The sequence below is a fragment of the Nematostella vectensis genome, chromosome 9 (genome assembly GCF_932526225.1).
Source record: "Nematostella vectensis chromosome 9, jaNemVect1.1, whole genome shotgun sequence".
Lineage (NCBI taxonomy): Eukaryota > Metazoa > Cnidaria > Anthozoa > Actiniaria > Edwardsiidae > Nematostella > Nematostella vectensis.
This window is the reverse complement of record NC_064042.1, coordinates 5159385-5186304: the sequence shown is the minus strand read 5'-3', so window position 1 is coordinate 5186304 and position 26920 is coordinate 5159385. Positions and strand designations below refer to the sequence as shown.

Genomic DNA, 26920 nt, shown 5'->3' with positions numbered 1-26920 from the left:
AGGATGACAGAATGCGGTTAATTATTAAAAGCCCTATTATCTGTCATTTGAAGCCATCAATCGAATCCTGTTTGATTGTTATCATTTTATTTTAAGCGAAACCTCATTTTCGGTTTGAAATAAATTTATCCATTTTGCGAAATAACAAAAATAAACATCATGTCAGTGATTTGTAAAGGGAGATTATAATCTGCACTGCGTAGCGTTGCCATAGTTTCAGATTTGTGTTCGCTTTTTACTAACTTTTTTACACAAGGGCCATGTAAGTGCCTGGTGCACACTAGTGACATAACGACATAATGTCATAGGCGCGTGCACCCTTATGTTCATATGTTCAAGTGTGAATGGTTCGACATTTTGACAGAAGCTTAACATAAAGACATGAACATAACGACATAAGAGAAAAAAAAACTGTTTTTTCTTTTATGTCATTATGTCCGTGTCGTTATGTCGGGCTTAAAAGAGTGCGCGCGCCTATGTTGTTATGTCGTTATGTCACTAGTGTGCACTAGAGCATTAGAGCAAAGCTTTGTATCACATTTTGTGTATCACACTTTGTGTCACATTTTGTGTATCACACTTTGTATCACATTTTGTGTATCACACTTTGTATTACATTTTGCGCGCGGAGCTACACACTGTATGCGCGCGCGGAGCTACACACTTTGTACGCGCGCGCGGAGCTACACACGCGTGGAGTTGTGGTGCGCGTTCTCCGCATCATCAAACGATTCACCAACTGAAATATAGACCTAGCTCTCACGCAGACTTAAAGTGCTTAAAAACTATACTAGACGCTATTGGAAAAAACATAGTTGGTATGTCAGATAAGTGTTGTTCAGACAGGCGTTGGGCGGCTACAGAGTTATTAGAGATGCCATTATCTAGCAAAACACAGTTGATTCTTTATCAGAGCTTGGCTGTGCAAAGAGGCTTGGAGCGACTCCAAGCAGACATGGATGTACTTGCTATACGACTAGCGAGAGGGCGCAGCGAAACAGAGCAAGCTATAGCAGAGTTGGGAGAGGCTCTGTCTGAGGAGGCTATCGCTATGCTGGATGGTGAAGCGCAGACAAAGCATAAGCTCATTATCAAGATGTGGGAGCAACGCTTAGAAAATAGGAGACCTTATAGAGTTAACAGAGCGGCTGAGCACAATTGGAATGAAATCTTCGAAACGCGTAAGCTTGAATGCGGTATCTTAGCGGGTGCATGGATAGCTTTGTGTACGGGCCAAAGGACAGGCTGTGGATTTCTTATAGGTTTCGCTACAGGGATTTTTATTGGACTGCTGAGATGAGCCAAATGATGTGCTTCCAGATACTAATGGGTCGCAGTGAAAGTTATGAGAAGAAAAGGAAACAGTCGTTGAGGAGACCGCTATGTGTGATGTGCATGTGGACTCGAGGTTGATATGTGATGTGTCACTTACAATAAAATAAAATAAATATAGAATTTATATAGCGCAAATACAAAAGCGCTTATAGGGGCCCCCCTTATACAAACCATGTTCTAAGCGCTTCACATTTAAAATCCTAATATATTAGGAACTGAAGAACACAAGCTTCTAGTAAGCTCACATATGTTCAACAAGTCAAATGCAGGGCCGAGAAACTGAAAGATACTATCCATGTCTCGACCGGGAATCGAACCCATTTCAGCAGAGGTGAGAGGCCCGATACGCTGACGCGCTAACACACTGGGCCAACCGTGATTCCGACTTAAATAGCCAATGTTAATAAAAACCGACGTATTATTCAATAACACGTCAAATATCATGAAAAAAAGTACTTTAGGAATTTCTAAATCAAAACCAAACTGCCTTGACACGAATCAATCTGGATAGGTGGGAGAAGAGAAGCATTTAGAGTTGCAGAGGTAATAAGCTTGACCATAGGTTGTAGGATAGTTTAAACACCGGCCACGACTATCTTTATAGGTAAACTAAACCCTACGGATTTGTTGACTGGGAATTTTTCACTAAATACCAGGGGTCTAGTCAGTTCCAGAAAATTTTTACAAGGAAATTTTGTTCAGAGGGAAGTGAGGGTGGGGATGGGGGGGGGGGGGGGGGGGGCTGGAGTAGCATACACCCATGGAACACAGAGACTACGCAAAGACACGAGAGTTCTGAGAGTCAGACCCAGTTTTATTGTAGCGAATGTTGTGTCTACCACAGGATGACATAAATACAAGCCGACGGCATACATTCCTGTACACGGTTACCGTTACAGACAAACGTCATTAACATCTAAAAATAAATATCTCTTTTTAACTTTCTTTCTCTATTCCGTTCTCACTCGAATTCAGCTTCTCTTTCCGTTTTCTCTCTACAAACATTTTTGTCGGTTCGGATTTATTTTTAATATTCAAGTATAACCCATTAATAACTATATCGTTCTATAGCTTTGCCCCTAACAGCAAAAAGTTAATATCTAATAACTATCATACCTTTTGTATTTGTTATAACCCGCTGAACTGCACAGTGGCGCAATTTGATTGGCCAACACAAAAATCACAAATGCGCTTATTTGGGCATTCCTTTTTTGGCGGGAAATGGTTCAGAAAAGCGCGCGCGCCATGCAGAATTGGCGGGAAATTATCTATATTCTCTTCTATTCTCCTCTCACTTTTTTGTCAAAATAATAAATCGTTTAAGGATTATTGGGATAATTAAAATATATATTTGTCAATCTCTAAATTTTAAGAAAGGTTTTTTACATGGTTCAAATCATGTGACCGATAAATAATGGCGGTATAAAGTTTTGACACACGAAGAAGAAATGTAAAAAAATCATAAGTGTTGGTAATCTGAAGGGAAAATAATTTCAAGGAGTGTGTGCCTTTAATTGATCCTCATCTTATGAATTTTTAAAATCAAAAGATTTTCGAAAACCTATGAAAAATCAAAATGTAAACCAACTGAAATATAGAATGTTGCTTTAATAAAGCTAAAATCTCGTACGAGTAATATACTTACCAAGTATACACCGAAATTCCTAGAATTGTTAATTATGCATGTAATATAATGACGAACGAATCTACTTATTTCATGCTAAGAATTAAAGAAGCATGGATCAAGCGACGGTTTGTGTTACCTTATGGAGTCATGACAATTATGGTAAGTCTGGCGTGACAAAAAGCAACTTGTGTCAGCTTTTGACGTCATGTGAATTGCAGAGTGATAAGCGTGACGATTCACAAATAGCCTGTTGTTTCTATTAAGTAATGACGTCACGAGAATCGCGTGACAAGTAGCCAACTGTTTGCGTTACACAGTGAGTTCACGAGACTTAACTGGTGTGACGCTTAACAAAGTGAACCATATCGATAATCTATTTGCTATTTGTGGGTCTAATGTATTTTCCAAGATTCGTTCTAGGAATCAAAACTCATTTCGAATTATTCCGAGACCCCAAAGAGGAGGGGAACTACAAAGGCGAATCCTAACGATAATAGCGCAAAGCCTATAAAGAATATAAGCGCCCATTGAGTATCGGTCAGCGATTTGCGCTCTTCGACTTCAACTTCCTCTTCATCTTCGTCGCCGCGGCTGCTAGACTCGGACACCCTGTGTCGACGCATGGACTGGGTCCTGACCGATACCACAGGGCTGAAGACGCCCTTGAGCCCACGGGACGGGGAGTCAGTGGCGTCGAAGTCTCCGCCCGCGATGTGTCGTACGGCGCATACTCGGAAACGGTATTCACTGCCAGTCGGCAGGCTCGTGTATGCAAAGCGGGTATCGGACCCTTGATAGGCCTAAGGGAAACGAGCTCAAGGTTAGGATAGAAACTAGGTGAGATGAAGACGTTCTCTCCTCCACACCAGGTATGCTATACCCCCATTAAGTCCTAGTCCTAGGAACTACTCTTTGCTCTCGGTAAACCAGTTCTGACGAGTAACCTCTCACCTCCCCTTACCCAAATATATTGTAGTTTTGCTCCCCCCCCCACCCAAAAAAAAAAAAAACAACAACAACAACAAAAACATGCTCACCCCAAACCCCCTATCCTCCCAATAACTCTATGCCAGTGATGCACTCCAGCACAAAGTCCCGGTTCCTAGGAACTACATCAACTCTGTTACCCTCTGACCTGTCGAGATCCACGCCATCTCATACCCCATAAAACCCTCTCCCCCCTCACTATACTCTAGTGCTGCTCTCACCCGAACAAAGTCCCGGTCCTAGGAACTACCTCAACTCTGTTACCCTCTGTCCTGTCGAGTTCCACGCCATCTCATACCCCATAAAACCCTCTCCCCCCTCACTATACTCTAGTGCTGCTCTCACCCGAACAAAGTCCCGGTCCTAGGAACTACCTCAACTCTGTTACCCTCTGTCCTGTCGAGTTCCACGCCATCTCATACCCCATAAAACCCTCTCCCCCCTCACTATACTCTAGTGCTGCTCTCACCCGAACAAAGTCCCGGTCCTAGGAACTACCTCAACTCTGTTACCCTCTGTCCTGTCGAGTTCCACGCCATCTCATACCCCATAAAACCCTCTCCCCCCTCACTATACTCTAGTGCTGCTCTCACCAGAACAAAGTCCCGGTCCTAGGAACTACCTCAACTCTGTTACCCTCTATCCTGTCGAGTTCCACGCCATCTCATACCCCATAAAATCATCTCCCCCCTCACTATACTCTAGTGCTGCTCTCACCCGAACAAAGTCCCGGTCCTAGGAACTACCTCAACTCTGTTACCCTCTGTCCTGTCGAGTTCCACGCCATCTCATACCCCATAAAACCCTCTCCCCCCTCACTATACTCTAGTGCTGCTCTCACCAGAACAAAGTCCCGGTCCTAGGAACTACCTCAACTCTGTTACCCTCTGTCCTGTCGAGTTCCACGCCATCTCATACCCCATAAAACCCTTTCCCCCCTCGCTATACTCTAGTGCTGCTCTCACCAGAACAAAGTCCCGGTCCTAGGAACTACCTCAACTCTGTTACCCTCTGTCCTGTCGAGTTCCACGCCATCTCATACCCCATAAAACCCTTTCCCCCCTCGCTATACTCTAGTGCTGCTCTCACCAGAACAAAGTCCCGGTCCTAGGAACTACCTCAACTCTGTTACCCTCTGTCCTGTCGAGTTCCACGCCATCTCATACCCCATAAAACCCTCTCCCCCCTCGCTATACTCTAGTGCTGCTCTCACCAGAACAAAGTCCCGGTCCTAGGAACTACCTCAACTCTGTTACCCTCTGTCCTGTCGAGTTCCACGCCATCTCATACCCCATAAAACCCTTTCCCCCCTCGCTATACTCTAGTGCTGCTCTCACCAGAACAAAGTCCCGGTCCTAGGAACTACCTCAACTCTGTTACCCTCTATCCTGTCGAGCTCCACGCCATCTCATACCCCATAAAACCCTCTCCCCCCTCACTATACTCTAGTGCTGCTCTCACACGAACAAAGTCCAGGTCCTAGGAACTCCCCTAAACGCTACGCTACTCTCTGTCCTGTGGAGTAACCCACCAATATTCCCCACCCCCCCCTCCCACTATATTTTAGTGTTGCCCTCACCCAAACAAAGTCCTGGTCCTTGCCGACGTGCTGTCTCTGGAGGAGGTACTCGACACTATCTCCCCGCTTGACCGATTGCACCGGCTCCCAGCACACGGTGAAAGAGCTGGCCGTGACGCTCTCGGCGCGTAGACCTAGAATGAACGAGAGGTGGTCAACTCACGAGCCCGTGCGTTTCTGTGCGCACAGTTTTCGTGGGAGAGACAGGGAAAGGCTGTGAAAATGGCTAACTAAACCAACCATCCATCATTTGAAGAAATACAAAACTTATTGTGGATGAGCAAGAAGCCCGAATGTCTATTTACTAAAGTCAGTTTATGTTAGGTATTAGGGAACTTTATTTACACAAGTTTCTGGAAGACGGACGGCAACCGGAAGTAGAGTTTTCGTGTGATTCACGCTATCACACGAAAATAGAATCGTTACTCTATACTCTAGAAAATGAATGTTGAAACATGGGGTGGATTTTAAGTGTATCTGGTCTTCTAATGAAATGTACTTTTCATCTTATTGGTTTCTTTTGCGATACTAAAATGACATAATCGGAAGAAGGGCCTTTTTTTTCTCGACAACCTATGGAGCCTCGAATTGTTTTATTTTAAAACAATGGAAAAATTTCTAGTTCACAAGTTCCCGTAAGGCCGGCGCACTCGCTATTTATAGCGGCCCAAAAACACTAATGAAAAGCGTGCTACCTTTGATTGCGCCCGGCGGCTGTGCAGTCGTCATGAATGTGAAGACGTCAGAGTAGGACCCAGTCCCCGCCTCGTTACTCGCTTGGATCCGGAAGTCGTACTCAGTCCTCTCGCGGAGCTTACCGACCTTGTGAGATGTAGTCGCGCCGTTAAAAATCGTCTGGAAACTAAAAACAAAGGGGTTTGGTCTACATCTTGAGGCTTAAGGAAAGGAGATACAAGACCAACCTAGCGCCAACAGAAGCCATTGCCATTGCTGGTACCGCTATGCTAGATTGGCCACAAAACAAAGAAACTACTACACAACACCTCGCAAAATGGTGTTCAAACTGCGCAAGCATTACGTCCCGCCAGATGGTCGCCAGCAATAAATCCGATTTGCGTGACACTTGAGCCGACTTGCGTTACACTGGGGCCGACTTGCGTGACACAGTTGTTTTGGTTTTATTTAAAGATTGAGCGCTGGGTCAAGGTTTCAGGGGCGCCCTAGGGGATGGGTAGGGCAGACACAGCAATCGCGCAGGCTACAGCGTCCAAGTGTCTTCCACCCCCCCCCCCCCCCCGACAACGATGCCACTGGACCCCCACCCCATCCCCCCAATCACACCATGCCCACTTACTTTCCGAGCTCGTCCGCCATTTCGAGCGTGTACGTGACGCCCATGTTGTCCTTGCCTCCGGGCGAGCCCCACCGGAGCTTTAGGCTTTGGTAGGACGCTATAGCCACCTCGAGGGTCGGGGCAGGGGGAGGCAGGTCACGGGTAGACGCGATGATCACCGGGCTAGGGACAAAGACAATACGCGTTAGCAAGACTTTGGTGGCTATCCACCTCCCCCCATAACCTCCCCCCCCCCCCCCCCACACACACACACATACTTTGAAGAATGTCTAGTGCATCTGGTGCATTATCAACCCCATGTATTTACTAAGGCATTGCCCCTGTTATAGTCAAAGGAGAGAAAGTCTCATACCTGAAAGGGCCGCACCCGATTTTATTGACAGCCTGTACACGAATCCTGAAGGAGATAAAGATGAGAAAAAAATGTAAACACTTTTCTTATAATCAAAGCCTCGAGTTGTGAGCATGCGATCTTACTAACCTATACGCGGTGCTCGGTTGAAGATCCGTTATGTCATACTCTTGTACACGTGGTGGCTCTTCTCCAGCCTCGTTCTCACCCGTGACATCATAGCAAATGTTTCTCGCGCCCGCGATCTCGATGTTGTACGACGTGATTTGCGCGCCGTTGTCGGCGGGGTGCTTCCAGCGCAGGCGCAGATGGCTCGACGACTGGTCCACCTGGAGGGTACGGACAGTGGTCATTCACACGATTAATATAAAGAGGCGATTGGATGAACCTATATGGAGTCTACATGACAGAATCCAAGAGAGGGGGGGGGGGGGGCAGTATCATATTTCGCACTTCTCCGATTGACCCATTAGGAATGGAGGACAATAGACTGCTTTTACGACTGTTTAAACAGAGATTCTTACTGAAGACTATGTGCCGCACTTACGATATAAGAACAACCGCATTTTATCACATATCTGAATAAATACGGCAATCTATATTTCACGTATACCGTCTACGATATACGGCATTTCATGTAAACCAGGAATACGACATTCCATTCCATTCCAGTATACGATATTTTATGTATACGGCATATGATACTTTTCAAGGATACGGTACAGACCAATTTTAAGGTACCGATATACGACGTTTCACATATGTAATGCGACAATCCATGTATATGGTAATAAATAACACTTCAGTATATACGTCATCCAGGTATCAATACACGTTCACGTATCCAATATAGGATATTTCACTTACGCATCTGACGGAAGAGACCGCCGCAGGTGAGGCCGCTGGGGTCTGACACGTGCTCACTTGACTCCACAGACTCGCTCCCACCGCACTCAGCGCCTTAAGCCGGAAGTAGTAATAATTTGCGGGAAGTAGGCCTTTGCGTAACTCGTAAGACAAGTCTGTGCCCGTGTACAACTACAGCAGGAAAGACGTTTTAGTATTTTATCAATGTAACAGGTCTTAAATTCCATTGACCCGGAAGTAGTAATAATTGGCGGGAAGTAGGTCTTTGCGTAACTCGTAAGACAAGTCTGTGCCCGTGTACAACTACGATAGAAAAGCCATTTTAATATTTGATTGTTGTTATTTGACGGTTGTTTGAAGGAAAATCTCTAAAATGTATTCTGAGTTCTCTGAGTTCAATGTAAGCCTGCCTTTTTTATTTGTTCTCTGCCGTTTCCGTTGCGACGCACGGTCATGTGATGTGATTTCTGCTGCTTCCAATACCCTCCCCAGTCTCCTCCCCACCCCAGTAAAGATCCCCTCATCAATATACTCCACTGTTTTGACCCTTACATGTCAAAGCCCCCTACCCTCCATTGTCAAGGCGTGGTTCTGCTTAACTCACCTCGTTGAAAGTCCCCTCATCCATATACTCTAGTGTGTATCCCGTCACAGGCCCCAGCCCCCCTACCATCCTTGTCAGGGGTGTGATGGGCGTTGTTCTGCTTAACTCACCTCGGTGAAAGTCCCCTCATCCATATACTCTAGTGTGTATCCCGTCACAGGCGTACCATTAGTAGAAGGTGGCTAAAAGATTTAAGGATGAATAAGGATACTGGTTATTTTGACTCCTTGGGGCCATCTTGCATTCCGAAATCCCGAAAAATTCTCATAGTACAAGTAGGAAAAGAGGTCCGGGTTCGATTTCCGGTTCCGATGTGAGTTCAGTTAGTTAGTTCTAGGCTTTTCTCCGAGGGGTTTTCTCCGGTTTTACCTGTTTTCCTCCCTCCACAAAAAAAAAAACACAACACTATTTCTTTCTTCCAATGTTCGCGTTTCAACGGAATTTCTAGTCTTTCCTTAAGATGTTTAAGATGTTAAAGTGTCTAGGTAAATTAATTTTAATTGAGGTTCAATTCTCACCTCCCACGTAATTTGTATAGCCGCCGCTGACCGGCACACAGTGTCAGGGGCTCGTGGAGCATCCGGGACACCAGGCGCCGTGCTGAGCTCCGCGATGCGGGATACTTTCCCCGCCTGCGATTCAAACAGGATGGTTCAGCGGTCAGTTATGACGGCAACTATAACAATGCCACTCGTTTTAACCAGCATTTCCCCCTTCTCTAACCTTTTTAACGATACACAACCTTCCCCATGAGCAATTTTGCTGTGAAAACCGTTGTTTTTAATACTGCGCTATTCATTATTAACATATCACATTATGGAGTCTGCTTCGATGGTTTTGTTATTTGCTCCCTCCCCCTAAGAACAGTGTATGTCAAGAAATACCACAGAAACTTTTTAGAAATCCATGTTCACCTGCGTTTCTGCTGTCGGCCATGGTCATGTAGTGTGTAGTAGATTTTCGCACGCTAGTCCACTGCGGAAGGGTTATGAATTTGCCCCTCATGTGCGATTGGCGCTACAGAAGATCAACATCTCACCGATTTTCCTCCCACAAGTCATGTTCTCGACTTACCCCCCCTCCCCCCCCAAAAAAAAACAAAACAAAACAAAAAAAAACCAAAGATGTGTTATTGTTCTCTTTACCTCTCCCCCCAAAGTCGTGTTATTGTACTGCCCCCTTCTCTCCCCCCCCCCCTAAGTCGTGTTATTGTGCTGCCCCTTCTCTCCCCCCCCCCATAAGTCGTGTTATTGTACTGCCCCTTCTCTCCCCCCTCCAAAGTCGTGTTATTGTACTGCCCCTCTCCCCCCCCCCAAAGTCGTGTTATTGTACCCACCCCTAAGTCGTGTTATTGTACTGCACCTTCTCTCCCCCCCAAGTCGTGTTATTGTACTCTCCCCCTAAGTCGTGTTATTGTACTGTCCCTTCTCCCCCCTAAGTCGTGTTATTGTACTCTCCCCCCTAAGTCGTGTTATTGTACTCTCCCCCTAAGTCGTGTTATTGTACTCTCCCCCTAAGTCGTGTTATTGTACTCTCCCCCTAAGTCGTGTTATTGTACTGCCCCTTCTCCCCCCCTAAGGCGTGTTATTGTACTCTCCCCCTAAGTCGTGTTATTGTACTCTCCCTTCTCCCCCCTAAGTCGTGTTATTGTACTCTCCCCCCTAAGTCGTGTTATTGTACTCTCCCCCTAAGTCGTGTTATTGTACTCTCCCCCTAAGTCGTGTTATTGTACTCTCCCCCTAAGTCGTGTTATTGTACTGTCCCTTCTCCCCCCTAAGTCGTGTTATTGTACTCTCCCCCTAAGTCGTGTTATTGTACTGCCCCTTCTCCCCCCCCTAAGGCGTGTTATTGTACTCTCCCCCTAAGTCGTATTATTGTACTCTCCCCCTAAGTCGTGTTATTGTACTCTCCCGCTAAGTCGTGTTGTTGTACTCCCCCTCCCCCTCCCCCAAGTCGTGTTATTGTACTGCCCCTCTCCTTCCAAAGTTGTGTTATTGTACTTTTCACCCTTTCCCCCAAAGTCGTGGTATTGTACTGCCCCCCCCCCCCCCCCCCCCCCCAAGTCGTGTAACTGCTCTCACCCCCGCTTCGTTGACAGCGCGTACGCGGAACGAATACGCCTTGCCGGGCTGGAGACCGCTGACCGCGCACATGTGATCTGCGCCGTGGTATATTTCACGGAATTCTGAAGCGAAATGCAAAAACACGAGTGCTTAATAAAATAACCATAACAATAATCGCTGCTGTTCCTGAAAACATGTATAAGTATAAGGGTGGAGAGGATGGTGTTTTTATACGTATGGATGTAAGATGTTGTTTGGGTGGTGTTTTTTTATTTGGTCTCTTCACCTTTGACTCCGAGTTTTTCCATCTCCATCTCGAGGATGTAACCAGAGATAAACGCGCCCCCAGTGTACTCGGGCGGGTCTGAAACAACAGCCACGATATTTATAAACAAGTCATATTTGTGATTTTCGCATTGCTAATTACCTAACTTCCCTTTAACGTTGTATGGGTGTGTCTGCGTGCTCTATAAGATGCGACGACGGAGTGACTGAGAAAAGACTTTTTAGAGTCTTATCTCAGTCAAAAAGGCGCAAAACTCAATCAAGTTTCGACAAAAACGCCTAGACTTTATACCCAAAAGCATGTAAAAACGAACTGCAGATCTCTATTACAGAGCAAATAGACAGTCGAGTTTATAAGGCAAAGGTTCTCGATAGACCGTGAAAGGTGGAACTTTTAAGTCCAAGTTGGTCAAAAAACGGTTGATATCTACGAAACAAAACACGTGATATTTTTGAACTCTTAAATTGTTTTCTATTGTCGCCGTCGTCGCTTTGTAAAGCTTCTATAAGCCGCCACTTTGTCATCGCATCAGCTATAGAGCGAGCAGAAAAATCCGTTTGCATCATCTTGTCGGAAAACCCTCTGCCGTATATAACGATTGAATTTGGTAAACATAAGATGAAACTATGTTTTTGGATGATTATTCTGTAATTTCATCTGAGATAATGCAAAGGTAAGCAACAAAAAACTGGTGACAATGCGGCTTTAAGGTCCCTACTGTCACCTTACCCCAGTTGAGGTGGAGGGCATTCGGCAGAGCCTTGTGCAGCTTGGACAGGACAGGCGGGTTGGCCTGGCCCGGACACACCGGTATCGTACGAAGTTTGACGACACGTGACCACTACGTAAAAGAACAAGTCTCGTTAGCTTGTGGCCCGTACTAAGATATCAAACTATTTGATTAAAAAAATAACAGTGTCATAGTGCACTTTCTAGAACTCTCTAGAGCTTTCACTAGAAATGTATGCAAGTGCCCGTTATTACGAGTTGTGTTAAGTCAAAACAATCCAGATTTTCTCGGAAGTGCTAGCGAGTGTTTCACCTCGCTGATGCCTCCCTCGCTGTAACACGCGAGCCGCATACGATAGTGATGTCCAGGGAGTAATCCATCGAATGACCGCTCCGTCTCCATGCCGCCATAGACCTCCTTAAATGGACCCCCTGGAATGCACACAAGAAGGGGTGAGGGGTGAGTGACATTAAGGCACGAGAGAGGAGGACTCACTGACAAAAATGGACAGAGAGGGGGAGGGGGAAGAGTAGAAGGCTTGTTCAAGATGATGGGAAAAAAATTGAACAGGGGGAGGGGGAGTGATGTTTGTACAAAAAGATGAAAACAAAAATGGAAAGAGAGGGGGGAGGGGATTTAGGCTTGCTCAAGACGATGAGATGGCGGCGAAACCTTGTCTTCAGTCCTAAAACTATGTAAATCAAAACATAAGACTGACTCCCAAACCTCTGAAAACAATTTCTGTGCCGTCAAATAAATCAACACGAGGTTGAAATGGCATGTTATACGACTCTATGAAAACAGAGAAGTTTTGCTGATGTTTTAAGCGCAAACCTAGGTCTGGACCTACTCACGGCTTAATTCCAATCACATGACACTTGGCTAGGCAGTTGCGGTGGATTACAATCGGACTCCTCCTACCCGTTCACGTTCCTGGGCTATAAGTAATTTGGAAGAAAATATATTTTGCATAACTTACCCTTCCCGTCATCCATTTCGAGCACGAACTTTGAAATGGGAGTGCCTCCCGTGTCGCCCGGGGGATCTGGAACCGAGAAGAGAAAAATATAACGGACCGGGCCTGGAAGGAAGCTTTAGCGGGATAATAATACGTGTAAAAGACCTTGCGATAGAATGAGGAAAGGATATCGTTTGAGTGTTAACGAGATTACGCTTAGGTTTCGATCGAGATATCAGATTCTGATGTGCCTCAAAATAGTGATTGATATCCGCCAATACGGGGAACAATCGTTCTTATAACATCAGAAGGCTAGTCCTTAACCCAGAGACTATATATCTCATCAACACGACAAAGCAAACTACATAAAACGACAATTGTAAAATGCCTTTTCGCATTGCACAAATACGTAGGCTTCGCTTTTAGGCAGGGCCTTAAACTATGTAGGCAAACTAACCTGTGAAAAGAGTAACACCGTCTTCCAAACATGACGAGTTATAACAAGCAAGGAGATACAAAAAGTAGCGGCGGGACTAGCTTTACACCATCAAGAGGAAGGAGAAGAGGAGGAATGCAAACAGCTGGCCCATAATATAAACTCATAATTATGCAAATACTTGGCGATACGAGTGAAAGAAAAAATAAACAACGTTTGAAAGAAAAACTAAAAAAATGCGAAGCAGCTGAAAAAGCACTGGACAATGGTACATTATACAATGGGCGCATTGGAAATGACTACTCATTTTGTGTCCCTCAACAAATATCGAACCAGCTGAATGGCGATAAAGATGATTTGAGTATGCTACTTGTTCTTCAAGATCCTTTGGTCGAACCGGGGGACATGTTAGACATACACACTTGGGATATTCTAATATTGCAGTCTGAGTGCCTGCAGAACAGACGGACTAATGGCACATAAAAACAGTGTACGTTTGGGACAAATTCCACGCGCATTCCAGCGAAAACACAAACGTGTGAATTCTACATGATTTTGCTGGCTTTTGTAAACGAGTGGTATTGTATTTATGCGTCCTTAGTGCCAGTTTCCAGCGGGCACAGTGGAATTCGAACCTGGATTATCTAACGTGTGTAAAACGTGAAACCAAGAAACAATATTCACCCAATCAATCCCTTTGAGGTCTGGGTTCTAGAGTCTTCCTGACATGAGCAGTAGCACTTACCCCACGTGACGGCGAAGGAGGAAGTCTTCGCTTTGCCTTGCAGTGCTGGAGGAAATGGTCGCGCTGTTATGAAAGCAGGAATTTTTATTAGGAACGTTCACGAACGCCGAAATTGTTTCTTAGATATAGGACTTGGACCGTAAAACCCCTGTTTATTGCGAAGTGATATCAACTTTTCACCTTTCTGATCAACCAATGGGCACTCAAACGGCTTTAGCGTTCTTTCGAAAAGCTTGAAAACAGTTGAAATTATGAGAAATAACCAAAATAACTAGCTAGGTCTATAAAATGACCTTTCATCTGACAGTTTAAAATGATATTTTTAAATGTTTATATCACATCAAGCGAATGGATACAGATAAAATATGGAGCTTTTATGAGGAAGTAGAGGCTGTGAGTTTTACTCAAACTTAAAATTCTAAAAAGTCAGCGGCGTAGCGGCGGATTTTTAACAGAAGGGGGCCCAAAAGGCCCTTTTCTCCTGTATTTTAGATAATGTCTCATACATTTACTTTATTTTTGGCTGCTAGAAGGGGGGGGGGGGGGGGGGGGGGGGGCGGGCACCATGGGCCACCTCCCTGGCTACGCCCCTGAAAGAAGCCCAACTAGATTCTTTGTTTAAAGTTCTTTGTTTATATTTTGTTTCCTGCATTTGCAAAGTAGAGAATGACTGTATGAGCCTTACCTTCCTGCGCAGAGCTTTCTGTGTCGCTCGTTTATTTTGCAAGGAAAAGAGCAACACAGAAAGGAGCGACACAGAAAGCTCTGCGCAGGAGGGAATATGAGCCTGCGCTGTCAGCGGTGTTACCTGGTCGCTCAGGCACAGTAGTGAACACACTAGTCTCGCTCCATTTGCCGCTGCCTTGGCAATTGATGGCCGACACCTACAAACAAACACAACCAAATGTGAACAAGACTTGATAAGAACAAGGCTAACAAAGGGATTTCTGTTGTCCACATCTAAAGCAGCGGCATATCAGATCAGAGTGAAAGGTTCTGGCTGGGATTGAAGGGATAAATTCTGGGAGTGATGGTTAGGAAGAGTTCTAGGGGGTATAGGGCACAAGTATGAATCAAACATGGGCAGTAAGAAAACAGTCTAGGAGAATGAGGTCATTTTGATTCTGTTATGAGGGTCATTAGAGTTTGGGTAAGGAGTGTGACTTCCGCAAGCTCAGGTGGTTGGAAGTTTGCATGAGAGTGAACATACCCTGAATTTGTAGGAGGAATGTCTTTTCAGATTCTCCACTTTTGCTCGTTGCTCTGGTCCCCTATATCTCACCATGAAGCCATACCCCTGTCAACCACAAGACACAAAGAACATTACCAAGAACCCCACTAACTCAATCCACCATGCCCCTGTCAACCACAAGACACAAAGAACATTACCAAGAACCCCACTAACTCAATCCACCATAGCCCTGTCAAACACAAGACACAAAGTTAATAACATTAACAAGAACCCCACTAACTCAATCCACCATACCCCTGTCAACCACAAGACACAAAGAACATTACCAAGAACCCCACTAACTCAATCCACCATACCCCTGTCAACCACAAGACACAAAGAACATTACCAAGAACCCCACTAACTCAATCCACCATACCCCTGTCAACCACAAGACACAAAGAACATTACCAAGAACCCCAATAACTCAATCCACCATACCCCTGTCAACCACAAGACACAAAGAACATTACCAAGAACCCCACTAACTCAATCCACCATACCCCTGTCAACCACAAGACACAAAGAACATTACCAAGAACCCCACTAACTCAATCCACCATACCCCTGTCAACCACAAGACGACAAGTTAATAACATTACCAAGAACCCCAATAACTCAATCCACCATAGCCCTGTCAACCACAAGACACAAAGAACATTACCAAGAACCCCACTAACTCAATCCACCATACCCCTGTCAACCACAAGACACAAAGAACATTACCAAGAACCCCACTAACTCAATCCACCATAGCCATGTCAACCACAAGACGACAAGTTAATAACATTACCAAGAACCCCACTTACTCAATCCACCATAGCCCTGTCAACCACAAGACACAAAGAACATTACGAAGAACCCCACTAACTCAATCCACCATACCCCTGTCAACCACAAGACACAAAGAACATTTCCAAGAACCCCACTAACTCAATCCACCATAGCCATGTCAACCACAAGACGACAAGTTAATAGCATTTCCAAGAACCCCACTAACTCAAACTAACTTAGCCCTGTCAACCACAAGACACAAAGTTAATAACATTAACAAGAACCCCACTAACTCAATCCACCATAGCCATGTCAACCACAAGACACAAAGTTAATAACATTAACAAGAACCACACTAACTCAATCCACCATACCCCTGTCAACCACAAGACACAAAGTTAATAACATTAACAAGAACCCCACTAACTCAATCCACCATAGCCATGTCAACCACAAGACACAAAGTTAATAACATTACCAAGAACCCCACTAACTCAATCCACCATACCCCTGTCAACCACAAGACACAAAGAACATTACCAAGAACCCCACTAACTCAATCCACCATACCCCTGTCAACCACAAGACACAAAGTTAATAACATTACCAAGAACCCCACCAATCAAAGCTTCTAGACCAATGCCAATCACAAGGCGTCAAGTTAATAATATTTCCAAGAACCCATATCACTCAAACTACCATACCCCTATTAACAACACAAGACATCAAGTTAAAAACATTTCCAAGAACCCCACAAACTCAAGCCACCATAGCCCTGTCAACCACAAGACGACAAGTTAAAAGCATTTCCAAGAACCCCACTGACTCAAGCCACCATAGCCCTGTCAACCACAAGACATCAAGTTAATAGCGCTTCCAAGAACCCCACTAACTCAACCCACCATAGCCATGTCAACCACAATACCACAAGTTAATAGCGCTTCCAAGAACCCCACTAACTCAACCCACCATAGCCTTGTCAACCACAAGACGACAAGTTAATAGCATTTCCAAGAACCCCACTAACTCAATCCACCATAGCCATGTCAACCACAAGACGACAAGTTAATAGCATTTCCAAGAACCCCACTAACTCAAACTAACTTAGCCCTGTCAACAACAAGACGATAAGTTAATAGCATTTCCAAGAACCCCACTAACTCAATCCAACATAATCCTATGAGCATCACAAGACATCAAGTTAATAGCATTACCAGGAACCCCAGTAACTCAAACTACCAAAGCCTTGTCAACCACAAGACGACAAGTTAAAAGCATTTCCAAGAACCCCACTAACTCAATCCACCATAGCCATGTCAACCACAAGACGACAAGTTAATAGCATTTCCAAGAACCCCACTAACTCAAACTAACTTAGCCCTGTCAACTACAAGACATCAAGTTAATAGCATTTGCAAAAACCCCACCAACTCAAGCTACCATAATCCTATGAGCATCACAAGACATCAAGTTAATAGCATTACCAGGAACCCCAGTAACTCAAACTACCAAAGCCCTGTCAACCACAAGACTTCAAATTATAGCATTTCCAAGAACCCCCTTACTCAAACTACCATATCACTGTCAACACTACTGTAAAAGGCACCAAGTTAATAAACTATCCAATCATGTACGAAGTAGACATATGGTAAACCATTTGACCAATCATGCGACCAATCACTCCACTTACCGTGCTCTCATCTTCCATTTCAAGTAAATATTCTGTAATTTCAGCTGGAAATGGATAACAACAAGGGTCTGAGATACATATGCAGTAAGTTAACTCAATTTCAGGAAGAAATAATATACTTTTTTATTTGCTTTCCGATGTAAAAAACATTACTCTTATACCTCTATTACACTCATACACCAACCTGACGAGAAAGTTCACCCCAACACAATAATAATAATTCTTCTAATTCTTACCTCCATTACACTGGGGCCTATTCCAGCTAATGATGAGATAGGCGACACCGGCACGGTCCAGGATAGGAGCCTGCGGTGCATCTGGTACTCCAGCAATTGTAAAGGTTGTTAAGTCCTTGCTGAAACCACTAGGAAATGAAGTACATAGTTAATACATAGAACATAGAAGTTGGCATGTCAAGGCTAGCAGGGAATGGGGAGAAACTGAATGACAATATTAATAGGGGAATTGGACTAAGAAATCATCTGATGCCAGAGAATAAAGAAATAAGTCCTTTCTTACATAGAAACTTTCTGGCTGATTCATAAGCACTGAATAAGTTGAATCTTGTTACTGTACTTTTTTATCAGCTTCAAACACAGGTAGACAAAACCTGATAGATAGTACGACTAGAAAAACTACAGACAAGATGTAGAATAACTGTATCAACACAAGGTTGAAATGGTATGTTTTACAACTCTGTGAAAACAGACTAGTCTCACTGATGTTTTAAGCATAACCTTTTACCAGAGCAAAGCCTGTTTTTTCCAAGGTTTGAAACATACCATTCCAACCTTGTATTGAATTCTTTATCTGCTACCTTAGACAGTACCAAACATTACCTTACACCTATTTCATTGATTGCCTGGACCCTAAAGATGCACTTAGTCCCTGGAGGAAGCTTGTGCGTGAGCTTGTATTGTCGGTTTGGGCCGTAGTAGATCTCGGTATAAGTGCCATCGCCAAGACCTTCGTCCCACTCCAGCTTGTAGCCGGTGATAGGGGACCCGTTATCGCTTGGTGCCTGCAGAGTGTAATGATTAGCCCAACTATAGGTAAGAAATTGTATTCATTGTAAGGCATGGTGCTATATTGGTGACAGCAGGTCTGACTTGTGACTAATCTTTAACTGCCACAATAAATCAGTGAAAATGAGACAAACATTTCAGTAGCAAACTAGTCCAGTTGAACCAATAAAAAATTAATAACATCTTATGTTTTGCTAAAGCGTAACATATGGATAATAATGCAGTCAAAGCTCTTGTAAGCCACCCTGGAGCTCTTGGAGCTGAAAATTGTGGCTGTCATTAGAGGTGGTCATTTATGAGGTCAGTTGCTTTGACAGAACTTTGACTGTAATTCCTAAAATAACAAGATATTGCACTATTAAAAATGTGAAACAAAACAACAATGTGATGCGAGTCAGACTCAGACTAAATAAGTTTCGTTGTGGTCATGTGTGGAGTACAGCACAGTACAGAATGAACTTTAGGATTATAACAGAACCCTACTGGATAGGTTGGTACACTTATCTGCCCTGTCTGTCTGTCTGTCTGTCTGTCTGACTGTCTGTCTGCCTGTCTGTCTACTGTATGTGTTTGTCAAAACCCTACAGAACTCTACTGGATGGTTTGTAGACTTATCTGCCCTGTCTGTCTGTCCCTCTGTCTATGTGTTTGTATATTCATCTGTGTGATTGACTGTTCACCTATTTGTTTGTCGGTATATGTCTTTCTCCCCCTTTATGTCCATCTGTCTGTAAGCATATCTATGTATGTATGTCAATGTGTCCACTTACCGCCCACTTGATATTAAACCCAGTCTTGGTCTTGTTAGCCAGATGGGGTGGGATAGGAGTAGATGGAACGTCACAAGGGGTCTGTGCACTAGCTTCTGGTGAATACTCCCCTCTAATTTTATCTTTCACAGCACACAACCTAAACATTTCACAAGCTCATAACCACATGGACAGAGTGATCATACTCTAAAGGGGCCCCACAATATTCCCCTCTGATTTTATCTTTCACAGCACACAACCTAAACATTTCACAAGCTCATAACCACATGGACAGAGTGATCATACTGTAAGAAGGGCCCCCACAATACTCCCCTCTGATTTTATCTTTCACTGCACACAACCTAAACATTTCACAAGCTCATAACCACATGGACAGAGTGATCATACTGTAAGAAGGGCCCCCACAATACTCCCCTCTAATTTTATCTTTCACTGCACACGACCTAAACATTTCACAAGCTCATAACCACATGGACAGAGTGATCATACTGTAAGAAGGGCCCCCACAATATTCCCCTCTGATTTTATCTTTCACTGCACACAACCTTAACATTCCACAAGCTCAGAACCTCATGGACAGAGTGATCATACTGTAAGCAGGGGCCCCACAATATTCCCCTCTAATTTTATCTTTCACTGCACACAAACTAAACATTTCACAAGCTCATAACCACATGGACAGAGTGATCATACTGTAAAGGGGCCCCACAATACTCCCCTCTAATTTTATCTTTCACTGCACACAACCTAAACATTTCACAAGCTCATAACCACATGGACATAGTGATCATACTGTAAGAAGGGCCCCCACAATACTCCCCTCTAATTTTATCTTTCACTGCACACAACCTAAACATTTCACAAGCTCATAACCACATGGACAGAGTGATCATACTCTAAAGGGGCCCCACAATATTCCCCTCTGATTTTATCTTTCACAGCACACAACCTAAACATTTCACAAGCTCATAACCACATGGACAGAGTGATCATACTGTAAGAAGGGCCCCCACAATACTCCCCTCTGATTTTATCTTTCACTGCACACAACCTAAACATTTCACAAGCTCATAACCACATGGACAGAGTGATCATACTGTAAGAAGGGCCCCCACAATACTCCCCTCTAATTTTATCTTTCACTGCACACAACCTAAACATTTCACAAGCTCATAACCACATGGACAGAGTGATCATACTGTAAGAAGGGCCCCCACAATATTCCCCTCTGATTTTATCTTTCACTGCATACAACCTTAACATTCCACAAGCTCAGAACCTCATGGACAGAGTGATCATACTGTAAGCAGGGGCCCCCACAGTACTCCCCTCTGATTTTATCTTTCACTGCACACAACCTTAACATTCCACAAGCTCAGAACCTCATGGACAGAGTGATCATACTGTAAGCAGGGGCCCCCACAATACTCCCCCATAATTTTATCTTTCACAGCACACAACCTTAACATTCCACAAGCTCAGAATTACATGGACTGAGTGACCATACTGTAAGAAGGGGCCCCCACAGTACTCCACACTGATTTAATCTTTCACTGCCCACAACCAAAAGATTTCACAAGCTCAGAACCTAATTGAAAAAGTGATCATACTGTAAGCAGGGCCCCAACAATACTCCACTTCCAGGGGGAGTTCTTCAAGGTAAAAGTGATACGGAAGCTTGTCAAAATTCGAAAAAAAAAACCTAAGGGATACCTGCACAACCAAAATTGCTACCCTAAACAATACCTCAGGTGCCTTAAAAATACAATTTATAAGAAAAAAGCCTTTTTTTTTTTTGCTTGGATACCCCCTAAAGAATACCTGAGGCCCGATTTTGACCCCTAAAAAATACGACGAGCATCCCTATCAAGTCAACATGGGAAGAAGCCCCCCTCCCCCCCCCCCCCCCCCCCGGGACTTCACTATGATCTTATCTTTGACTGCACACAACCTAAAGATTCCAAAAGCTCAGAACCACAGACAGAACAGAACATTACAGAAACACCTAGAAAATATGCAATTTGAGATACAGAAAGGAGACACACTTTCTTAAAAATGGCAATCGGTTCTTGTATTCCGGAACGATTTTCAAAACACAAATAACATGAGGCCGAAATGCACATACCCAGATTTTGGTTTTTCAATTTTTCAAAAATTTCCCATCAATTTTAAAAACAGGGGGGAGGGGGCTTGATTCCTTATCCACAACACCATAGAAAACTTTTTTTTTTTCCAAACCATGTACAGCTTTGTACAACATTATTTTGTACCTGAATTTGTAGGCTGTTCCTGGCCTGAGGTTTGTCTCTTTATGCTCCATGCTTGTGCCACTGTAAAAATTAATTAGAAATATTATTACATGCCCTATAAAATGGTCCAAATATCAATTTGCTATCATTAATTAACATTCATGTAGACAATAACTATTACCCTAGCCCAAATTAAAGCTCTGGGTAAATTGCTGGTGGGGCAAAACCCATTTCATCTCATAGTAAATGCATTTGTATGGCCAAATTCATTATCTACTCAGGTCATTTGCCTTATGTCTAGCCATTGGCCCCTCTGTCTAGCCATTGGCCCCACCTTTGGCTAGTATTTCAAGTATGCTCATGTATAACTGGCTAAATGGCCTCTACAAAAAGTACTATTATCGACAGAGCCATACTTCAATTAATGTACATATCTAAAATGGATATGCGAAAAGTTGATTTAGTGAAATTTACAAGTGTTGTTGTATAATTAATGATACAAGGAGCTCTTTCACACCTGTAAATATTTTTGAATCCTCCATTCTTGGCAGCAGATTGGAGTTCGAACTTGCACCCAGATAGATGGCTGTTATTGCTAACTTGTGCTGACCATGAGATCTTGGCACATGTACTGCTGATAATCTCCACCTTGTAAACAAGAGTTAACAAAAGTTCAAATATTCCTGGTAACTCTGGGCCGCAGGGTTGAGGTTAAGTTTATAAATGTCATGTGTTTATAATAAAGAGGTGTGAAGCTAGACATGTATTAGGGGAGGGATGAAGTCGTGGGGAGGTAGGGGTGGAGGTTTACATAAGGGGGCAGTATTGTTATAGTTCGAACAAGCACCAAGGGAAAAAAAATTCTATATTGAGTAATGTTATTTCAAAGTTCAACTGTACAAATCTAATAATAAAATTCAAATTTGTCTGGAAACATAAACCTATGAGTAAAATATCCCATGAAAAATGTCAAAGAAAGACAAATAGCAAAACATACCTCTGGCGACTTGTGAATTTTTAAATCATCAATTTTGTTTTGCTCTGGAATAACAGAAAAACAGGTTTTACAATTTTTAATTGATTTAGACAGATGCACCCATAAAATACATCTTTTGTGATATTTAACTGTTAGAAAATAGCTTCTCATGAAAAAAAAAACAATTTAGATTAAAAGAGAGGGTATCATGGGTAATATCAGGGTGGTAAAGGTATTTCCGTGAAACAAGATTTGGTCATTTTGAACCCTGCAAGAAACGTGAAATAGTCCATTTTGAAGTCTGTTAAACGTGATTTTGCACAATCCGTGAAACGTGATCCATACCCCCCTCTACCAGCCTATTGATGCATGGGTATCACATTCACTGAAGTCAGTTGTTCTGTAACCCAATGCCTATGGGATATTCATTTCAATTGCAAACTAAAATCTGCATGAGCCACTTTGAGATTCAAATCATCATACAAGAAAGGCAGCTCAATTTTATCTCCTATGGTATCAAAAACACAAGAAAAGTGATATTCCCCAAAATGACTAGGTTTCAAATGCGAGAACGAAACCATATTGTCAGACAAGTTTGGCCAACAGACATTCTAATTGATAACAAAAGAAGACACATATTGCTCTAATAACAGGCTAACATGGCCTAAGGACAGAGTTCACTTGAAACCATCCCATTCTTGGTTATGTCATACAGTAAAACCTTATTTATCCTACCAAGTTCAAGTAACTAATGGCTGTATAATGGTAATTCCATGTGCACAAGATTGCACACATTTTATAAGGCCAAGCAGAGGTTTGAATAGAAAGGGTAGATATTAATGCTGGTCTAACAAAAAAAGTTCAGTCAATGTGATTGATCAATTTGACATTGTATACCAACCTTAGTAAATATAGATGGCCATTGATAGTGAAAAAAAAACATGTTTACAAAGTTTTATCTGGTTGAAAAATTGCAAATATATAGGATTTCAGGGAACTTTTTAAGAAAAAAAAAGAAACTTGAGATTTTTTTAAAATTAAAATAAAAAGGAAAAACAAATCCCAACCAGTATTTTATGACTTTGATCCATTGTAAAACTAGGCAAAAACATCATAATTGCCTGACATAAAAGCTATGTCCTGGCTGGTTGCCAAGGAGACAGCAAGGCATTTAAACCTGACCCTGATAAGACATTAGTCTGCTATGTTAATGTCCCAGCAAAGCATTAACATTTTTTAACTTACCTATTCTACTAAGGATATCATATTTAAAAAACTTGGATTCAGCATTTGATTGTTAACTATCAGTCACCTGGACAACCTTTGAGAAAGTAATTTTTCTAAAGTACAACCTACACTAATCATTTATGAGGAAAAAAAGGGCTTAAAATATCACCTGTTACATTGGAAATTAAAATCAAGGTAAAGGCAATTAAGTAACCTGATGCTCACCCCAGTTATAACTCAGACAAACTTTTATAATTTTATTTTTACAGTGATAATGTGAACATTAAAAGCAAAATATTATTATACTGGACACCCAAATGAAACAAGAGAAATCTAGAACACAAAGTTTGTCGTTCATGCTTTTTGTAAGAAACTTAAACAACATTTTGAATGAAAAAGGAGCAAATTAATTGTGCTCTCATAACATGAACAACCGACTAAAAGTTCATTTATTGCTGTCAATACCATACAGCACATGATATATCTCATCTTAAACTTTGCTGAGTACGAAATATTATAAAATTACAAAAGATTGATTAGAATGAGTGCATTATTTTAAACCATCAGTTGACACTGGTTTGAGAAATAAAAAAAGCAAGGATATGTTGCATGACCACATAGGAACTCCTGGCATTTATAATCATAGGGATTAAGAGATTTGGAAGAGATGGGCATCCTGTTTTAATTTGGAGTAAAATGTAAATAACAATTGAAATTCTAAGAAAAATTTGTCACGAAATCACGAAAATAAGATATGCTAAAAGGAAATGAACAATTTGCAGAAGTTTGGTATTGTTGCCTGTAGCAGCACAATGTTACTGTTAATGTTAATGTCAAGTGAAAAAAATTAAATTAAATAAAAATACCTTGGAAACAAGGAGATGTTACTGAAGAAAATAAAAAAAAAAATTCATGATTCCAGGGAAGGAAAAGGTTTTATTAGTGAGCAAGGTTGGACAATGTTTTTGATAATGCATTGTTGACAATAAAAAACTTGTTAATAATTAGACAAATAAACTGACTTATAGGAAGTTAGAGAGACAGACAAGCGGAGGGGGGGGGGAGACAAAAAATAAAATAAAAATACATTTTTAACAGATGGATTTATATCTTGGGATGTTTTGATATCAATCTGCTATAATTTTTTAAACTAAAACTGGATGAAAGAAAAAAAAGTACAGTAGATTTGTTTAATTGTAATAAAAGAAGAACACCTCACTAAACAATGGGATTTTAGAACTTGATACAATTCATAGGTTAGACACAATAAAACTGGTACAAGATCAAACGCACAAGACGGAAATGTACTTTTCTTTAAAAAAAAACACACATCGAAATATAGCCGAGATAAGCGCCTTCTCTACGTATTGAGTAATTTCCTTTTGGATACAGGGAATTGACACTACATTCAATAAGAGTTGGGATAATCAAAGCTACAGTACGTCAGAAAGCGAATCCCGACATATTCTACTTCCAGTGTGATCATATTTCTCAATGGCTTCTAATGGAAAAAAGAGTTTCTACGTTATTTTTAAACTATTTTTAACATAACAAAAACATCCAGGGGTGTTACAAGATAGGGGGGATTTCTAGGTCTATACGAGGAAGGAAAAGTTAAAAGTCGTTAAAATCAGAAAGACGAAGACTCGGTAATTTTAGCTTCCGGTTTAAGACCGTCCCACGCTTACTTAGCAGTCGGAAAAGGGACGAAATAGCTAAGAAGAAATTTAATAAAATCTTACCGTGGTTTATGGAATTGTCGCCGCTTTCATCATCACAAGAAAATGAGTTACGTATGTGATCCAAGCCTTGGACTGGGATTTGAATCATTTGGTGGCAATGCCCAGAACAGCCATCTTCGCCTACGCTCCCTTTCTTTTCACGAAGCTTTTTCTGTAGTTTCTCTCGTCTTTTCTCGAGCCTTTCGTCGGAAGACTGTCTTTGGAACTCGCTCGTCCCGTTTGCCTCATCGTGAACGCAGCTACAATGTTGGCAATGCTGACTAGCATCAACTTCATTCAAAATTCTTTCCGAATTCTCCACGACTTCATTGTAAACGCCGTTTTTGTCGAGTGGAAATAGCATGGTTTGGCCAGTATCCGGGTCAACCAGTTGAATTATCTTTGGCAAGGGATTTTCATTGACGGGAAAACTCAAACATATCGTCTCCCCCGAGGTTGTGTGTAAGTCAACTCTTCGGCCTTCTTCCTCTTCGCCGTTCGCGCTTGTCTTCAAATCGTTCGACATAATCAGACAAACCACTCTTCTCTTTGAATCCCCAAACCCTTCTGAAACAATTCAAATACAAGATCAAAATAGCGCACTAGCGTTCGATACCAGTGTCCAGTGTAAGATCAAAAAGTCTGACGGTCTTGTAGTTCGGTTTCAAACTAGAAGCGGTTTATCGCTTAGTTGAAATTGCCCCCAAACTTCATAATACCGCGGACATTTCATCCAAACGGCTTCAAGGGAGTCTTTGGATGTTCTCCTGCCTTTCTGCTTGTAAAACGTCGTGAAAAGGCGGCAGTTTTTACGTAGATTTTCGATGTAATTCCGTGACCAGCTGGCCGCCACCGTGCTCTTCCACGTAGTCTTTTTGTTTTTCTCTGACAGAGACCCCGCTGGCCAGCAGGTTCCGAACTGTCGGGCAGGCTCAAGTGTAATTGTTCTCGTGTTCGGTGTTTCCGGTAAAATACCCTTCTTACATAGCCTATAAATAAACACCTGAAAGTTCCTTTTGGAAACAATTATACAAATATAATTCTCGTAAAAGAAACGTCAATGTTATTCGGAATCATCTTTGATAGTTCGCGCGTCGTTCCGGGGGACAGTTTCTTTTTCCTTTTTGACAGTCAAATGGGTGGGAGGTTGATGTTTGAATAAAGCTACAGGTTCTAGCAGGACGCCTTTTATCAAACTGAGACAACTCTCGTCTTTGTTTATTTTGGGCTTTATTGTTAATTGAAAAAGACGAAACACGCACACTAAGACGAACTAAAATACACAAACACGAAATCAAACACACCTATACAAACTGCATACGCCAGCATACAAACTCGGATAGACGCCCGCACACAAAATTATAAAAACAAAA

The 26920-nt window shown here is 42.5% G+C and overlaps 1 protein-coding gene across 1 annotated transcript; it reads right to left on the bottom strand.

The window, feature by feature from the left end:
- Positions 1–2128: 2128 nt before the first annotated feature.
- LOC5510998 (fibronectin type-III domain-containing protein 3A) lies at positions 2129–26440 on the bottom strand. Its single transcript, XM_048732328.1, has 25 exons — positions 25569–26440; positions 22621–22664; positions 22141–22271; positions 21645–21704; positions 19375–19513; positions 18419–18600; positions 17816–17943; positions 17580–17623; positions 15095–15181; positions 14693–14768; positions 13885–13947; positions 12725–12790; positions 12058–12176; positions 11745–11856; positions 11016–11093; positions 10748–10851; positions 9185–9298; positions 8777–8848; positions 8063–8233; positions 7325–7524; positions 7196–7240; positions 6844–7005; positions 6224–6390; positions 5529–5662; positions 2129–3762 (listed from the first exon to the last, which is right to left on the bottom strand). The coding sequence occupies exons 1-25, from the start codon at positions 26071–26073 to the stop codon at positions 3403–3405; spliced, it is 3363 nt and encodes a 1120-aa protein (XP_048588285.1). The 5' UTR covers positions 26074–26440; the 3' UTR covers positions 2129–3402.
- Positions 26441–26920: the final 480 nt, after the last annotated feature.